The sequence below is a fragment of the Castor canadensis genome, chromosome 6 (assembly GCF_047511655.1).
Source record: "Castor canadensis chromosome 6, mCasCan1.hap1v2, whole genome shotgun sequence".
NCBI lineage: Eukaryota > Metazoa > Chordata > Mammalia > Rodentia > Castoridae > Castor > Castor canadensis.
Window position 1 is genome coordinate 65,415,294 of NC_133391.1, and position 18,949 is coordinate 65,434,242.

At 38.4% G+C, this 18,949-nt stretch overlaps 1 protein-coding gene across 1 annotated transcript in view; it reads left to right on the plus strand.

Moving 5' to 3' along the window:
- Positions 1 to 2,649: 2,649 nt before the first annotated feature.
- Ccdc192 (coiled-coil domain containing 192) overlaps positions 2,650 to 18,949 on the plus strand; it is a 216,560-nt gene continuing 200,260 nt past the window's right edge. Inside the window, 2 exon segments of the mRNA XM_074077860.1 lie at positions 2,650 to 2,741; positions 9,680 to 9,796. Coding sequence (XP_073933961.1) covers positions 2,700 to 2,741; positions 9,680 to 9,796 — 159 coding nt within the window. The 5' untranslated portion in view covers positions 2,650 to 2,699.

Below are 18,949 nucleotides of genomic sequence, written 5' to 3' on the forward strand. Positions count from 1 at the left end.
TGATCTCAGCATCCCAACTAGCAAGGATTACAGGCTTGAGCCATTGATGCCTGGCAGTTTTGGAGTTTTTAATTAAAGAAATCAAAATCCATTCAAGATTGTCTTATTTTTTTTCATTATTTATTTCATAGTTTTTATTATGTTCATTCCTTTTTTCTAATTATTCTCACAATCCTTTAAAGTAGACAAATAATGGTTGAATTAATTTTAATATAGACTAATTCCCTCACTTCATGATATATTTGTGTTATACATCTGTGTTATTTTATCTCAAATTGGAGTAAAATATTTTTAAGTTTTGTCATTTCAATTTTTAAGTTGTAAAGATCAGAAGTGTCAAGAGTGCTTGTACTGTTGTACATCCAGTCTCCTGAACTTTTTCATCCTGTGAAGCTGAAACTCTATACCCGTTAAACAACTCCCCATTCCTCCTTCTCCTTAATTTTTAAAAAAAATCAAAATATTTTCTAATATTTTCCAATTACCTTGCCTTGTCTTTTCTCACTTTTTAGAAAATTATGAACAAAGCGTACTCTTAGAAAAAAAAAAAGAAAAACTTCACTTTGTGGGCAACAAATACTAATTGCTGTGAGGTCTCAGTTCCCAAATCCAGGCTGTCTAGGCAGATGTGCTACTTGCATTATTCTTCAGAGAAAATCGTTTCTTTCTTTTGAGTTCGGGACATTTCCCTAGGAAGAAAAGAGTATTCATTTGTTCATCTGCATAACTTAGAGGCAGCAAGAGCATATTGATACTCTCATTCATCAAGGTTTTGCATTTTATTTTAGAATAAAAACCAAAGGTAGCTGGAATGTAATTCCTTCTAAACAAGAAGGTCTTAATTGGGCCACGTGGATGGCACTGAGAAGGGTGCCTAAACACCCTGAAAGTAAATGTATGCAAACATGTCTGTCTGTCTTTTGTATGAGAGAGAAAGAGGGGTGGGGGGGTGTGGAGGGGGAGAGAGAAAGAGAAGAAAAGTCACAGACTTAATCAAGTATTCAAAGAACTTTGTGATGCTCACAAATCAGCAAAGGGCTATTTTTGGTCACAGAACAAATCCTGTAACAGATGTTACATAATATGATCTCATTTTCAGCTCTCCTACAGATCTGCAGCCAGACCCTGTTAACTTTAAACTATGGAAGATATATATTGTTTACAGGTCCCTCCTGGTAAGGCTTATACAAGGTCTCTGAGAACTTCTGAAGCAATGTTATTTGAGATAGAACTGGAATATTTAAAAACAGGTTAAGATGGTCTCTTAACTATTTCCTAACTTTTATCAGAGTCCTCATCAGAGAGAAAAGAACCAAGTCCCAAAGCACAAAGCAGTATGTCATAAGCGAGCATGAAAGCATTAAATTAACCACTGCACTTTTGATAGTCTTCTGATTTTCACATAAAACCAAATCCCAGGCTTTTTCTATTGGACAGAAATTCTAAGCAGAGAATTCTGGTAAGAGTATTAATCATGGCTGTCTTGTTACTACTTATTTCCTCACTGCTGAGCATAGCAACCAGACAAATAGCCTTCAATAAATATTTTTAAACTTAAATAAATTGAATTATCTTAAACTAAATTTAAATAAGAGCTAGCACATTAAGAGATGTAGGGTAGGCCATTATTTAAAGTTATTTATAAAGTTATCAAACATCACATGGTCATCAACTTCCATGTCAGCAATCTTTTTAAAAAATCTTTTCTTTTTATTCTTGTTGTACTGGAGGTGCATTGTGACATTTACCAAAGTTCTTACAATATATCATAGTTGAATTCATCCCCTTCATCATTCTCTTTTATCAGCAATCTTATAAATTAAAACTGAGTCAACAATTCCTTTGCAATATCTTTTTTTCTCCTATTAGTGATGCTATAGAATGGAAAAAAGTCTGCCACTTATGAAATTTTTTCTATGAAAATAACATTCTGGAATCTTGCCGAGAGAAGCAGCTAGATAGACAGCACAGGTCCACATTGGGCTAGGTCTAGGGGAACTCAGGAATCATAGTTCTGGAAAGGCTGCCTGATAAAGCATTCATTTCATAATTAACACAGTTCAGTTAAATGGGTAGGGGCTCTACGCTTGTATACTTCATCAACCGGTAATTTTTACTCTGAAATAATTAGGATTAATTCTCATAGGACTGCCGACTTTTCAAAATTTTTTCCAAGAAAAGACACTAGCATACCAGTTTCCATATAACATCACTGTAATTTGTTAAAGAAACATCCTCTTTACACCAAGAATAGTAGATCAATTATAATGCCAGAGTAGAGGACTTTTCTTTAAATGAAGTAAGTTTGGCCTTGTGAAAAATTCACAATACTTTTTAAAAATCTTGTCTTTGTCCTTTAGTTGCTGACTGGTGAAAGTGTTATCACAAACCAACACTGCTCTCTGGGTTGGCATTTGGGAACCACTGGTAGTATGAAATCCCTTTGAGCTGAGGGCTCTGGGCCCCGCCCCCATCCTCTGTTCACCTTCCTTCACTCTACAATCTTAGGGAAAGCTGTTCTCTCTGCAGCTGTCATTCAGGCTCTCTTGCCCTTTGCCTTCTTGTTGGGTTTGGTCCAAGTGAGACACAGGCAGGAGAGCAGAGGATGAGAGAAGAGAAGGTCAAGCTATTTATTTCAGTGCCTGGGCACAAGTGGCAGAGGCTCTTTGCCTCTCCTCAAGCTCTTTTCTACAACAGTGATGCTCCTCTCCTTCCCTCTCCTCCTACCTTTTCAGGTCAAGGTAAGAGAAAGGACATCTGTACTTCAGGGGGTACCTTCCCATTCTCTATTCAAGCTTTTTACAATGGCCACACCTTTGTAAAGAGTTCCTTCATTTAATTCTCCTCAATCGCTCCTTTGGAACAGCCATCTGTTTCCTGTTAGGAAATACATTCTTCATTGAAAGATGAAAACATTGAAACCCAGACAAAATCACTTCAAATAAAGTCAGATCCAGAAGGTGGTCTTCCAGGTGACAAGCAAAGTGCTTCTTATTCAGCGGACTCACCTAGGCCCCTCCTGCTGTCAGATTGATGGGCACTTTCTATCAGCTCTAACTATAATTTATTCACATTTGAACTTAAATACCTTATTGTGTGACTATGAAGCAATGCCCAACAAACAATAGTACTGTTTTCACTGAAGTGGAGTTAAACTGGAAAAATTGAGTTTTTTCAGTTTTTGCCTGAATAAAAACAGAAACAACCTAAAATGCTATTGCAAAAGTTAAGCACAAAGAGCCAGACACTGGTGGCTCATGCCTGTAATCCTAAATACTTAGGAGGCTGAGATCAGGAGGATCATGGTTCTAGGCCTGGGCAATAAAAGTGTGCAAAATCCCATGTCAGTGGAAAAAAGCTGGGCTTGCTGGTGTGCACCTGTCATCCCAAAGACCTTAGGAAACCTAAAAGAGGAGGCTTGTGGTCCAGGCCAGCCTTGGCAAAAGTGAAACTTTATCTCCAAAATAAATCAAAGAAGAAAAGGCTCTAGAGGTAGAGCACCTGCTTAGCAAGTGTGAAGCCCTGAGTTCAAATCCCAGTACTGCCAAAGAAAAACCTAAGCACAAAAGGACTTTAGAATGCTGAAATTTCTACTGTGCAGTGAATTCTGATGGCTGAGGTGGGTGGGTGGGAGAAGATAAGCAGCTGGGAGAAAGACTTCAATCTGCATGAGAAGTATGAGTGGGTTGTAGAAGGGTGGAAAGTGTAGGTCCACAGGGTCCTGTCACACAGGGGGAAAGAGGGACAGACAGCAGTTGTGAAGACACAGGTATCAAACAGGAAGCTCAGCCATTGCAAACTGTGCTGCAAGCGTGTGTTTTTGTATGGCAGGAAGTCACTGAACCTCAGAACAGGGGCTGCTGTGGACACCCAGCATGTTAGGAACCTCAGATTGTCTGGGACCTTTAATTCTGTAAAAGTGGCCTGTGCCAAAATGCTCTCCTATGCCAAAGTATTCCTTTACAAAGATGGAATTTGTTGTGACCACACATTTATTTAGTCATCTTGCTTTTAAATAAATACCCATGCACTCATTTACTACATATTGTTCTTAATTACATATTTGCCTAAATTTTCCACTGCTGGTCATTGATCACTTTCTGTCACAAAAGTGTCCCTAAGAGTATACTCTTTTAGTAAGGTTTTTAAATAAGCTAGAAAGTCTTAATATCAGGTTACGCTCTTTAAAGGAGTGGGATAATGAAATTATTAGCATTTACTGAACACCATCTGCTGAAGCATTTACCTGGTTTACTGGATTAATTATCAGTCAGCCCTTACAATAACGCTATCATCACCTGACCTCATGGCCATGTTCTTGCCCTCTGCTGCACTCTCTGGCCCTTGGCCCTGGCAAGCAGGCTTCCCTGGGGCCGTGATCCCTGTCAGTGTCCCAGGCCAGACACATGGAAAATGTGTTGCTCAAGGAAGTCACTGTTTTAGGCTCTCAGCGTGAAGGACTTCTCCAGTGGTGCAACCACCTTCCTTAACTACTGAGCCTCTGATCAATCAGCAGTTTTTTATTGGGCTCCTATCAAAAGGACCGTGAAATCCTGTCCAGCCTCTGCACACAGGAGTCATTCTGGATGTGGCACATCAGGTTGGATCCATCACAGATTTTGAACCAGATTCCAAGGACAGAAGAGGTTTTATAGCTAATATAGAAGATCGAAGTCATTTAAGGACAGAGAAATAAAGGCTTAAGAGCCCTGAAAGGGATAATGAGAAGGTACTGGGATAGGTTAGGGAAATCAAGAAAAAAATTAGGTAAAACTGTAAGTTTTCTCTAAGTTCTCAAGTGAGACACCTGTGCAACCAAAAGGAAGTCTACTCTTATAATTTCATATAAAGGTTTGTTCAATTCATAAGCTATCAACTGAACCCATGTGCATTTCTGTAAAAAGTCTAGTGTCTTTACTATAACCAAACTTTGTTTGATTTTTAACATTTCTTACTATTATTTTAGTTTGATCATCTTAGTTACATGTATTTTGATTATTGTCAAAACATTTAGGTAGAAAAATTTAAGACTAAAAAGTAGAAATTAAAAATAGAAATTATTGAATTTCTGGAGTTTAACATTTTGAAACCTACACATAGTCTCAATCTTCAAAGACTGGTATAGCTCCTATATTTCCAGCATTGTGATATTATATAACAGACTCTTTTTTAAATTTTACAAAGCCAAAGTTTCATTATGACATTTCCATCCATGCATATGAAGTATTTTGATTATATTCACCCCTCCAATTGCCCTTTCTTATCCTCCCCTTTTCCCTTCCCACATCCTTAATAGTTCCCCTTTTACTTTCATGCCCTATTTTCCCCCTAGATTTCACATATGAGAGAGAACACATATCTTTGTGAGGCTTATTTCACTTACCATGATGATTCCAGTTCATTTCCCTGCAAATGACATAATTTTGTTCTTCTTTTTGGCTAAATAAAACTCCATTGTGTATATATACCACATTTTTTTTGGCTTAGAATAACACAGTTTTATTATCTTACAGTTTTGGACGTCAGAAATCCAAAATGGGTCTGCAGGTTTGTGTTCCTTCCTTAAGCTCCAGAGGAAAACCCATTCCCTTGTCTTCTCCTATGTCCAGAGGCCCCCTGCATTCCTGGGCTCCTAGCCCCCTTCTTCCATCTTCATAAGCAGCACATCTTACATCTTCTACAAATCACTCTGTCTCTTTGTCTCTCTTTCTGTCTCTGTTCTTCCCACTCTGTCTTTTCTTGCCTTTGCTTTAATTGTCATATGTTCTCTGGCTCTCCTGCCATCCTCTTTCCGTATAATGACCTTTATGACTACAATGAAGCCCTAGAAAATATAGGATGATCTCTTTTTATTTATTTATTTATTTTTAAATTGTTTTATTATTCATATGTGCATACAACGCTTGGGTCATTTCTCCTGCCTGCCCCCACCCCCTCCCTTACCACCCACTCAGCCCCCTCCCTCTCCCCCCTACCCCCTCAATACCCCGCAGAAACTATTTTGCCCTTATCTCTAATTTTGTTGAAGAGAGAGTAGAAGGAATAACAGGAAGGAACAAGGGTTTTTGCCGGTTGAGATAAGGATAGCTATACAAGGAGTTGACTCACATTAATTTCCTGTGCATGAGTGTTACCTTCTAGGTTAATTCTTTTTGATCTAACCTTTTCTCTAGTTCCTGGTCCCCTTTTCTTATTGGCCTCAGTTGCTTTTAAGGTATTTGCTTTAGTTTCTCTGCGTTAAGGGCAACAAATGTTAGCTAATTTTTTAGGTGTCTTACCTATCCTCATCCCTCCCTTGTGTGCTCTCGCTTTTATCATGTGCTCAAAGTCCAATCCCCTTGTTGTGTTTGCCCTTGATCTAATGTCCACATATGAGGGAGAACACATGATTTTTGGTCTTTTGGGCCAGGCTAACCTCACTCAGAATGATGTTCTCCAATTCCATCCATTTACCAGTGAATGATAACATTTTGTTCTTCTTCATGGCTGCATAAAATTCCATTGTGTATAGATACCACATTTTCTTAATCCATTCATCAGTGCTGGGGCATCTTGGCTGTTTCCATAACTTGGCTATTGTGAATAGTGCTGCAATAAACATGGGTGTGCAGGTGCCTCTGGAGTAACCTCTGTCACAGTCTTTTGGGTATATCCCCAAGAGTGGTATTACTGGATCAAATGGTAGATCAATGTCTAGCTTTTTAAGTAGCCTCCAAATTTTTTTCCAGAGTGGTTGTACTAGTTTACATTCCCACCAGCAGTGTAAGAGGGTTCCTTTTTCCCCCGCATCCTCGCCAACACCTGTTGGTGGTGGTGTTGCTAATGATGGCTATTCTAACAGGGGTGAGGTGGAATCTTAGCGTGGTTTTAATTTGCATTTCCTTTATGGCTAGAGATGGTGAGCATTTTTTCATGTGTTTTTTGGCCATTTGAATTTCTTCTTTTGAGAAAGTTCTGTTTAGTTCACTTGCCCATTTCTTTATTGGCTCATTAGTTTTGGGAGAATTTAGTTTTTTAAGTTCCCTATATATTCTGGTTATCAGTCCTTTGTCTGATGTATAGCTGGCAAATATTTTCTCCCACTCTTCAGTTTAGAGACCATTTCTTTTGATGAACAGAAGCTTTTTAGTTTTATGAGGTCCCACCTATCTATGCTATCTCTTAGTTGCTGTGCTGCTGGGGTTTCGCTGAGAAAGTTCTTACCTATACCTACTAACTCCAGAGTATTTCCTACTCTTTCCTGTATCAACTTTAGAGTTTGTATACCACATTTTCTTAATCTACTCATCCATTGATGAGCACCTGGACTGGTTCCATAACCTAGCTATTGTGAATAGTAAACATGGGTGTGCTATTGCATGCTGACTTTGATTCTTTTGGGAACATACCCAGAAGTAGTATTGCTGCATCATATAGCAGTTGAATTTTTAATTATTTGAGGAATCTCCATACTGATTTCTGCAGTGGCTAGCTTAATTTGCATTCCCACCAGCAGTAAATAAGGTATTCTTTTACCCTGTGTCCTCACCAATATTTGTTGCTTTCATGTAACAGACTCATGATTAATAGAATTTGCCTATCAATTATTTTAATCACTGAGAAACTGTTCGTTTTTATCATTAATATAAATTTCATATTTTCCCACATGCTCAGAATTGGGATTAAATTAATGGTACAAGTCCTTTCACTATGCCTTTCTGCCTTTGTATCCTGCAAAATGTGACCACGACTGACTGTCCTAACTTTTTTAGGGTCTTTGAAACCACACATCTACCTCTAAAACCTCCATCTCCATCTTTTATTTATTTCTGGACTTAATTTTCATGTTTTTGCTCAGCTAATGGGGTTGCTTTCTATTGGAAAGTGCTTGCCTCTTATAACCTCTTTCCCTTAAGGGAGTATGGAAGTCAGCGACAAGTGGAGAGCAGTGGGCAACTTGTAGCTGTGGCAAGTGTGCAGAAGACAGACTTTGCTTTCTTCAGTTTACTCTCCTTGTTCTACAACACATGACCATTTCCTAAATGTGTCTGTACAAAAAGTCCTATGTTATTCAAAACCTGTTTCATTTGGTTTTGACTTTACAATGCTTTTACTGGAAATGGTTGTCTTTCTTGGCTAGGGAAATTTTGGGTGTTTGGAGAAAAAGGCATAGAGAAATGGATTAGCAGATCTTTCTGAGTTTGTTCATATAGACCTTTTAAAACTTTCTCTTGGATCAAACATTCAACAAGAAGATTCTTCCTGGAAATAGTTGTCTAGATCAGGGATTCCTAATCTTTTTGGGAATAGTTAGACCTCTTCATAATACCTCATGCTATAAAATATTTCATAGCATATATTCATTTCTCAGTATAAATACTCAAAAACTTTGCTTTGATGCTTGTTTTTGGACCCACCTTTTTAATTTTATTTTTGTTTATTTTGAGACAAGTTCACACCGTGTAGCGCAGGATAGCTGAGATTCTCATATGTCAGCATCCCAAGTGCTGGGATTATAGACCTCTGCCACCATGTTGGATCCACTCTGTAATTATTGGAATAATGCTGGGACAGTGAGGACCATTGGTTCATTTTTCCCACAGTATCAATCATTCCAGCATAAAGTGTTCATACCCTAGAGGCAAACCTTTGAGGATGATTATGTAACTGTGTGTGGAAGACATTGGCTTAGGGGTCAGGTTGATTGTGAGACTGAGAAACATTTCTTTGTACCCCATTGCATGAAATTCCATTGATTTCAGAGGCCAGTAGCAGAGCCCCAAGGTTCAACATACAGTGTGAACAATTATAGGAACTGAATGAATGCTTTATTTTTATGGCTGGTTCTACTCACCACCAGATGGCTCTATTGTACCACTAGGAAATGCACACATGTGTAAAATCGGTGGTGTCAGAAACTAAAGGCAAAAACAAAGCAACCGTTAGACCTTTAAAATATGTAGGAACACAGTTCATTCTTTATGGGGTTAATCAAAAGCTGCTGTGACAGCTGGAGTACTCACAAGAAAACAGGACATGCTTGGGGAGGCTGTAGGAGGGTTATATTTAACTTTTCATATTGCTCTGCAGTTACTGTTTGTCACATGAGCCAAGAAGTAGTTAGGAAGTGAATGAGTCTCAATATAGCCTGTGACTATCTCTAAAACCAATTTTACATACTCAGTTTATAACTCAGGACAAGTAACTTTAGGACAATTTTAAGAGGCAAGGGCTGTACATCTGCTCATTTGAGTCATATTAGCCATGCTCTGGGGAAGAACGATCTGATTCTAAAACTGTTCTGTCTTTGATGCACTAACACTTGAGGTGAGAAGTGTTGCATTCAAACTAGTGTTAGATGGTAGCTATTAGGTGACACCTTCCACTAGGGACATAACATTTTGTTCCTTTTTTATTCTAATGTCTTGCAGTAAGAACAAAAGGGGCAGATTAACCAAGTTCTAATGCAAGTCATTTACATCTAACCTTCTGAAACAGTTTATTGTCATCAGTTAATTTTCTCTCCCTTTAGATTCCAAATTGTTAAACCAGATTATTGTTTTTATAAGGTTTTGCTGTTTTATTACTGAGGATTGGTGTGAGTCTGTGAACTCAGCTTATCCTTAGTTCATAAAATTGTTCAAGAAGTGCTCAGGAAACTACCCCTATCAAAGAGCAATACTTGATTTTTGTTTTGAAGAGGGAGTCACTGGACCCTGGACAAATGGTGCTTACTTTGGCCCAACTTGAGTGCTCAGAGATTTGCCTGAAGGAAGCAGAAGCAAAGGCTAAAGCTTTGACCAAACAGGTAATACCTGTCATGGGAACTGGAAGTAGATGTTCCTCAGTGTGCAGGATGGCAAATGTAAACCTAACACATTTAACCTCTGCCCCATTGGCTCACACACACGCATGGGCACAGACAAGACCACACATATGGCATTTCATTCACTTTAAACCCAACAATACTTACTTTCATCTGTACAGAATTTTTCAGCCTTTATTTTTTTCACATTTATATTTTACTGGGTTTTCATTTACCACAAGCCATGAGTTAGGCAAGTCTTCCTTAAGCATGTGGTTTTCCTGAATGAGCAAGACATATTTGCATTATAAATAGATACGCCCAAGACAAAACTAAAACTTATAGAAACTACATAGAATAATTTTCCTGAATTATTTGAAGAAAGTTGACTTAGAAGAGATAAAAACAAAACTTATAGAATCTACATAGAATAATTGTCCTGGATTATTTGAGGAAAGCTGACTTATAAGAGAGGTTTTCAAATATTGACTTCCCTCTTTGGGTGTTGAAACTCACAGAAGCTAAGCAGGTCATAAGTGGAGCTCCGCCTGTGCCATATGGCGGGTGTACACAAGTGTACAGCAGGTCCCTGGTTTCAGACATAGTGGCTATAGGTATCAGAAGAGCTCAGACCAGAAGCTGCACTGTTTCCCAATAAGACTGCACTTTGCAAATAGTATAGTGCAGTATTTGTTATCACCGCCCCCTTCCCCCCACCACACACACTCCTACCAGAGAGTCTTGGCCCCAGAGGGCAAAACTTCCAGAACTGGGTTTCCCATATGGCATAGTGCACCAGTGCTCACGCTTAGTGAAAGTCAGTGGAGAAAAAAAAAGACAGAAGAGAACTTATGCCATCAGAAATCTTTACTAATTCTCATGAATTGGTACATTTGGATGAAAATATACTTTAGAAATGTTTGAAGAAACCATTTTGTGAAGTTTTTAGAATAATAAAGACATTGTTTTTGTACATTAAAATCTTATTACCTCAGAGTTTTATAAGGAGTTTTGCAGTAACATGGAAGAAGACATACTTGTGCTATGAGAAAAAGAGCTATAATTAACGTGTAATGTAGTGACAGAAACTGTGCCCTCAGTTAATTGTAACCTTAACTTTGGGGTGTTTATTGTTTACTGACAAATTGTGATTGATGTTAGGGTTCACCAGGGATCTTTCATCAATTAATGAAACTGTGTTGCACTTTTGAGAAAGTTTCCATCTCAGATCTATGCCTAACTGGTTTTTTTTTTTTTTTTTCTCTCTCTCTGGCTCTAAAACAAGCAAAAAGAAACATCAAACTGTGGCAAATTGTGAATTACATATAAAGCAATGGTGAACATAAGGTACCATTTCAAAACAACAACAACAACAACAAAAAAGCCAGAAGAATTTCAGAGCCTCCAGTCTGGGAAGAATTTTTGAATGGGTAACTAAGAAGAGCATTCTCTGTGCTATGATATGTTTATTTTATAGACGAATGACTTCTGTGATTTCCCATTTAAATAAGACTTGATTCACTTATAAGAGTATCTTTCCTTTTCTTTTGTATTTGTATTAGATAAAATATTTTTATCTAATACAAATAGCCCTTAAAATCTAAGATTCTTAGCTGTATGATCCCTTTATACAACACCATACAATAACAAATATACAGGACACTGGATTTCACTGGACTATGTATGCACCATAAGTAAAATGCTGATTGGTGTTTTGGGAAGAAAGACTTACAAGCCTGGGCTTCTCTGCCCAAATAATTCACAGACAACAGAAATCCTTGGAGGAGATGAAGAGTAAAAGTGGGTGTTTTATGACTATAAGATGAACTGCACAACAGCATTAAATTTCAGTGAGTGTTGATGTTCTAAAACATAATTCTTGGAATTTCAGATTTACATAACTAAGTGAATTAAGTGGAAGTTGGCGATGATTTGAGGAAAAGGAATGCGTGATGTGTAAAATCACATTATAGGCATTTTCAATATTACATTTTTAACTAAGCTGGGAATTTTATTAGATTTGGCTGTCTCCCCTGCTTCTGTTGAAACAGAGCAATCAAATAAATATAGGCATAGTTTTCAAGGGATTTAACCCTGAGATTTTTGCTCTCTCCAGTGTTTCGGTTTAGTCTTATCATTGAGAAGATTAAAAACTACAATAAGCAATACCATATGGTCTATTTTCAAATCTAAACTTATGTTTTAAAAAGTGAGCTGAGAGAAGGATAGGAAAATGCGAGCAGGTGACCTTTCTTAAGAATGTTTTCAAGAAACATTCAGAAATGTTTCAGAATGAACATTTGTCTCAAACAATCAAACATTTGTCCACTGGGTGCCACTGTCATCCTTACCAGGCTATGCTGCTAAGCAATGGCAGACAGATGGTTTTTATTATTAGTGACAAAGATTGCTCTGTGTGTGTATGTGTATGGGCGTGAGTGTGTTTGAAGTAACATGTTTACCTTCCATACATGTTAAGGCTTTTAAAATGTCATTAATGTAAGTTTTATTACAAGGATGCTGGGAATACTAACTGGCTTTCGCTGGTAACCCAAATTGTATGTATTATCTGTGTGGGTTAGCACTGGCCATATGGACTGGTTTAGTGGACTAGAATGGGGTGGGAGGCCAGCAGAAATGACAAGGACAAAGGTTTGTGCTGAAATAAAAGAGTAGAAACTCATAGTAGTCCAACCAGTGGATCTTGCCTTAGAGAAAGGGGTAACTTTTACTTTTAGATGAATCCTTACCTCCTGGCTTTGACTTTTAGAGAACATAGAATTAACCCAGAATGGGAAGTATAGATGCCTGGGGTTGTCATCTGCACTAAGCATCTGCTTGTCCTGTACCTCAGTTTACTTCAATTGTATGTTTCTCAGGTCCTCCACAAAGGTCTCCCTTGGTGTCCACCATGACAGAGAGGGGAAAAAATAATAAAGAAATAAGGATATCATGACCACTTACTCTGGTGACATCACAGAGTAAGCAAAATGCTTTGTTGGGCTTCACTTTGGTGAACAATTATTCTTTATGTCTCTGCAGTCGTGTCACTACTGTCAAAATAGAAGAAAGGAGATCAGGATAATTTTCAGTTAAGATTTATAATCTGGGCTTGTCAAGGTTGTGATAAACAACTGTAGTGATCCAGCTGGGTACAGTGAGAAAGGGTGATTAGACTCCAATATTTATCCTGAGTGATAATGTAATTCCAAATGTCTCCAAGTTTTGTGTGAGAAAATTCTTGATTATATTTCCTGTAGGTTAAGAACAGTGGGAAGAAGGCCACACTCCTGGAAACTGGGTAGTAAAGAAAAAGAAGGTGGGGGAATAAGAAAAGAGGAAAAATGTTAAGAATGTGAGAAAGAAAAGCAAGTTTTCTAAAAATGTCCATAAAAATAATTTTTGTTCATGTCTGGCTTCTATCACCAATGGATGCATGAGGACAAAGAAGGGGGATCTCATGGCTGTCATTCATGGCTACACACAAGCAAATTGACCTATGGCTTTTCTACTGAGTCGGGTTCTAGGAAAATGTCAATAACACCCATAGTTCACAATGAACAGAATGCTGACTGCCGCAGGGCATAGCTTATGAGGCAACACACTGGTTGGCCCTTTCATCAATCGGTGGCTTCTGGTTCTGAGCTCCAGCACCAGACAGCAGAGGGCTCAGACTTTGTTCTTTCTCTACTATCTGTGAGCCTTAAGACCTTCGGGCAATTCACTTCATGTCCCTCATCACAGTTGTATCTAGAAGGGGGTAAGCCTGCTAGTTTCATGCTGGTGTTAGAGGATTGTTATAAGGTATTCTGCCTCTTAGTAGGTGCTATGTCTGAATGTTCATGTAAGTCCTAAAGTCATACACTGCAATTTAATCTCTAATATGATGATATTTGGAAGGTGATTAGATGATACGAGTGGAGCCCTCACCAATATGGTTAGTGTCCTTATAAAACAAGCTCAAGGAAGCCCTTGGCCCTTCTACCACGTGAGGTCGGAGAAAGAAGGTGCCACCCATGAACCAGGAAACAGGCCCTCACCAGGCTCCCAATATGTTGGCACCTTGACCTTAATTTCCCGGAACTGTAAGACATAAATTTTATTGTTTAAAGACTAGCAGTGTATGATATTTTGTTATATCAGCCAAAATGGACTAAGACAATGTTGTAGGGTGACAATAGATATTCCAAGTTCAGTTTATTTTGACTCCTACCAGTGGTCATAACTTGTAATTCTCTTCATGCCTTGGGTGACATAAATTAATCAGTCTCAATCAACCACAAAGGTCATTCTTTGTGTGTGTGTGTGTGCTTATATGTATGTATAAGAACTTTGCTTCTTAATGATATTGCTCAAAACATTTGCAAGATAGCGTGAATCAAATCACAACTGTTCTTATCCAGCACTCTCAGTCTTAGCCTCAACCAGATGAAGCATCTCTTCTTGTCACTCTGCTCCCCACCCAGGCTTCCTTCTCTGACTGTGACTTTTCTGTTCTTTCTCAGCATTTTGTGTGGTGAAGGGACTTTCGGACTTCAACTTTGTTTTTCCTTTCTGCTCATCCCTTGAGGCTCTGTCCCCACCCATTCTCTGATTTTTCCCACACTAGGAACTGAATGAGCTGCACTGGTATCTGGTAATCTCAGGGTTTTCTTTGGCAAGCTGAAGAATGGAGGTTTGTGATCATTCCTTTACTGAGGAGGTGAATTCAGTAACAACTATGTAAGAATTAGTTTAGGATGACTTTAGGATATGTTAACTAGCAAAATATTAGCACATAATAAATGTGTTTGTATACTAGCTGGGAAAGAGATTTCATGATTTGATGCAAAGGGAGGAAGCTAGGTAGGAAATGACCTTTTTTCAACTATTGTTTCTGCCAGGTAGAAATGAGGCATAGACAAACCACAGCAAGGGGTCACTTTATGGCATTTTAGGGGCATAAAAATACTTTTAATCTTATGGATTCCATAAGGAGAGGTTTATTGGTGATAGAATGGAGAGAAATTCAATAAAGAAGAATGTGATAGTTTTATGTCTTAATTTTTAGAAAAAATGCATATGAGTATTTTTCTTCTTCATATTTCCTCAGGTCCCATTGGGGATAATGATGAGATACACATTTTCTAAGCACCTAAACACAGGGCATTCCTGTATCCTCACTCTGTAGCTTGTCTGACCAGTTGTCATATGCAAAGAAAATTCCTTTCCCTTCCACTTTTCCCCTGGAATCTCCCTTCCTAAGGCTCTCCTTTATCTTAAAGAATTACACAGGCAATAATGGAGACAAAGCATAAATGGAATGGGATGAAGTAGTAGTGTCTGCACTCACATCCTACAGGAATGCAGGCCTTGAATCAGACCTCTGCAATGCATTACAAATGGCAGACAGTGACTAGAGGAGCTAACATTTATTATGTACCTATAGTGTTCCAGGTACCATGCTTAGATTTATAGACATTTCATTTCACTCACACAATAAGGGGCAGTGTTATAATCTCCATTTACTGTTGAGGACAATGAGACTCAAAAACATTGTCATTTTCCCAAGGTCACATAGTCAGTAAAAAGTGAATCTGGTATTAGAACCAAAGCATTTTTTAAAATTCAAAGTTACAGTTCTTAAGATTATGTGATCACAGTTCAAAAAATGTAAAAGAATTTTTCTACAGTGGAACAATGAACAAGAAGAATTTACCTTAGTTCCCAAACTAGATCCTAGAGGACTTGTTGGACAGATTGCTAGACCCTACCCCCAGGGTTTCTGAATCAGCAGACATGGAATAGGGTTCAAGAATTTGCATTTCTAACAAGATTCCATCTAGTGTTAGCACCAGACAGCCACTTATACCTTCAGGCTGAGGTTCTTTTATACCTTTGTCCTGTGCTCCCCAACTTCAGGGAGTGATCCAATCACCTAGGATTAGGCTTGGGTGCCTAAAACAAACAACCCAAGCAAAGGTTGTTCCCAAAAACATAGATGTTGACTCTTCCCTCATATAAAGTAAGTCTGAGTACAGACATCACAGGGCAGGATGCCTGAGCTTTGTTTCTTTTGCCTTCATAAACATGGCTTCCATCCTCTTGGTCTAAGAGGCAGCACAGAGAAGGAAGAGGCAAGTGCAAGATGAGAATGAGAAAGCCCTTTTCAAAGGACTTTCTGGAAACCTGGTAGTGAATTCTTATATATCACTGACCACTTCCATTTGCATAAGGGCTGAGAAATTAATTTAGCTAGTCCATTGCCATGCCCACAAGTGTGAGGATTCTTTTAAGAAAGGGAGAATAGGCACTGGATGGGCAAATAGTAACATCTACCCCTGTTATTCCAACCCCTTGAGCATATAAGTACACCTAGTGCTTTGTCCTGGAGAACTCCATGGTTTTCTTGGATGAGAGATCCTGTGTTCCCAGCGCTACCTGTTAATAAGGGAATTCTTTCACCACTGAATCATTCTCGACAAAAAAAAGTCATTTGATCCTAGATGTACTTGTCTATCTTTGAACTCTAAATTCTATTCTATTGGTCTATAACTATGTAACATCCAGCAGGTATTGCTGGTTGGAAGTCCCTGTCATCAGATTTGTGCCTGGGAAGATATTTACATTCTTGGGACACCTCATATAGAAAGAGACAAATATGGTATCCATTTGTTTCAGCATCTCAGACTGAGCCAAAGAAATGAAGTTTTCTTCATTTGGTTTCTCAAATCTCCAAATACCTGGCAAAATGACAATTCTTATACAGTTATATGAACAACTAGACACCTTTTTAATATAGAAAATATGCAGGAAGTATGACCAATAATAGTGTTCTAGGAACCCTGTTTGCAGAGGGGATCTCATCTGGACAGAAAGTCAAGTCTCAAGTGAGAAGACGATGACAAAAGCTGAATGCTAGGACACCCCTCCCTGTTGGAGTCACAGGGAATGTAAGAGGTGGAGACAAATTATCTGTGGTCTTTATTAAAAATAAAATACCATGTTCATGTTGTCAAAATGAACAGGAAAGTTGAAGAACTCCGAGAAGAGAAAATAAAGGTGAAGGAAAAAAAGTTTGCTCCAATGGGGTCCCCTCATCCTATACCCCTGCAAACACTGACTTTTTTTCAAGAACCCAGTTTGGGGCAGTAATGGCTTTATAGAATGCTGTTCAAATTCAAGACCAAGATTCATTTAGCTTGTTGTTTTATGTTTGTTTGTTACTAAAGAGTGTCATTGGATCTTATACCCCACTGGAAAGTCTAGTTACAGGGGGTAACCCATGGGCTCTGGGCCTCTAGAAAATGAGAATTATAGCTCTGTGTGTGTGTGTATTATTGCCTTAGGTTTGCTCAGGGTTATTGGGACTCAGGTTTTGTCTTCCAAAGAAGATTGAACTTTCCTTTTTAGGACTTCTTTGGCCATTAAAGTAATGAGGTATGTCATAAGGGATGAAACAAAGCTCAAGTAACAGCTGGTGGGGTGGAAGGAAATAGACCCTAGTAGCAGAAAAGGGAGATCTGACAGTTTACTTTCTCTTGAGAGTTTTAATGACTTGACTAATATTTACCTTCAATTCTCCAGTCATATCTGCCTGTGTGTTTATACAGCTTGAACTAGAAACAAACAAACAAAACCCAAAGAACTGGTATGTAACAATCATTGTCCATGACCCTAAAATAAATTGCCATTATTTTCCTTAATACATCCTAGCATTAGGTCTATATTTCCTTTAATTTTGGAAATAGAAAGAACACTGATCTCTAGCAAATTGTGAGGTACTGAAAATGTGTACCAAATGGCTAAATGCGTACTGAGATTGCCTCAAAAATGTTCTGGTTCTTTATTGTTTAAGTGCAACAGTGGATCCCTTGATGTCAAGTTTATTTGAAGTAAGTAATGTGCCCTTGGTAGGAGTATTCATTTCTACAAATGCCCAGAAATTATGCTTGATATGCCAATCTGAAATCATGAGGTTTTGTGAATGAGTTTTTGTTTTCTGGTCTATTTTGAAGTCTACTTCAATGCCATAAAAATCACAAGCAGTCTGTTTGACCTGGACTGGGTTTCTTTGTTACCATGAAACCTAGTAATCAGGAACTTCATTGAACAGTTTGGTTAGTCAGAATTTTGTGATTTTATAGCAGGAGTTTCCTCTTTAATTGAAAAACCCAGCCACCTCTCATCTAAGCAATGTTAATATTTATGCTTTGGCCATAAATTGGAGAATGTAAGGGACAAAAATTCAAGCTAGTGAAGAGATGTGTTGTTCTGAATTGAGTCAGGCACAATGACAAGCCAGCTTCTGTTGTTATTGTTGTTGCAGGCTGATGTGTAGACTGCTGCTCTGTTACATAACTGAAGATTTCCTTTGCTTGTAAATGTCAAGATCAAACAGAGGTCAGTTAAAAGTAGCAAACTGGTGCTAGTTAATGTGATTTTTCTTGTATAAAAAAAAGCTAAAGGCCTTGTCCCCTGTGAATCTGTTGATTAGAGCAGGTGCATTTTTTATATGGGATTACCCTTCATTTTCTTTATAAGGTTTTCTCTGAGGTGGTAAACTCACTTCCACTTTTCGTAATGTTTATAAGTAAAACAGAAAGCTAGTCTCAGTCCATTTTGTGTTGCTGTAGCAAAATACCTAAGGTACACCCTTTATTTAAAAAAATGAATTTTGTTTACTTAAAGTTTTAGCAATTCAAGAGCATGGTACCATTATCTGTTTGGCCCAGGTAGATGGTGTTGTAATGGCAAGAGCCCCTAGGAGAGTGGTCAGAGGGTTATAACAACCCATTCTGTTGAGAATTCTTCACTCCTACAAGATTCGCCTCACTCCTGTGACTGCATTAACCCATTCATGAGGGTGGAGTCCCTTGTTCTAACTACATTCCACTTGGCCCCCACCTCTTAAAAGTTCTTCTAGTCAACACCACCACATTGGGGACAAACCATATCCAAACCATGGCAGTTAGGTATGTGCTTTCACTCAATTATCTAGCTATTCATTCAGTAAATAATCACTGAGCCTATGCTGCAAATTAGGTATTCTGCTAGATGTGCCAATGTATTTCAGCACGTGGAATTCTCCCAACAATCCTAGAAGATTGTGTCTACCATTTCACAAATGACCTGTGGGCTTACAGTCCTTTTGGTTGTTTCTCTACACTCTCCCTTGGTAACCTG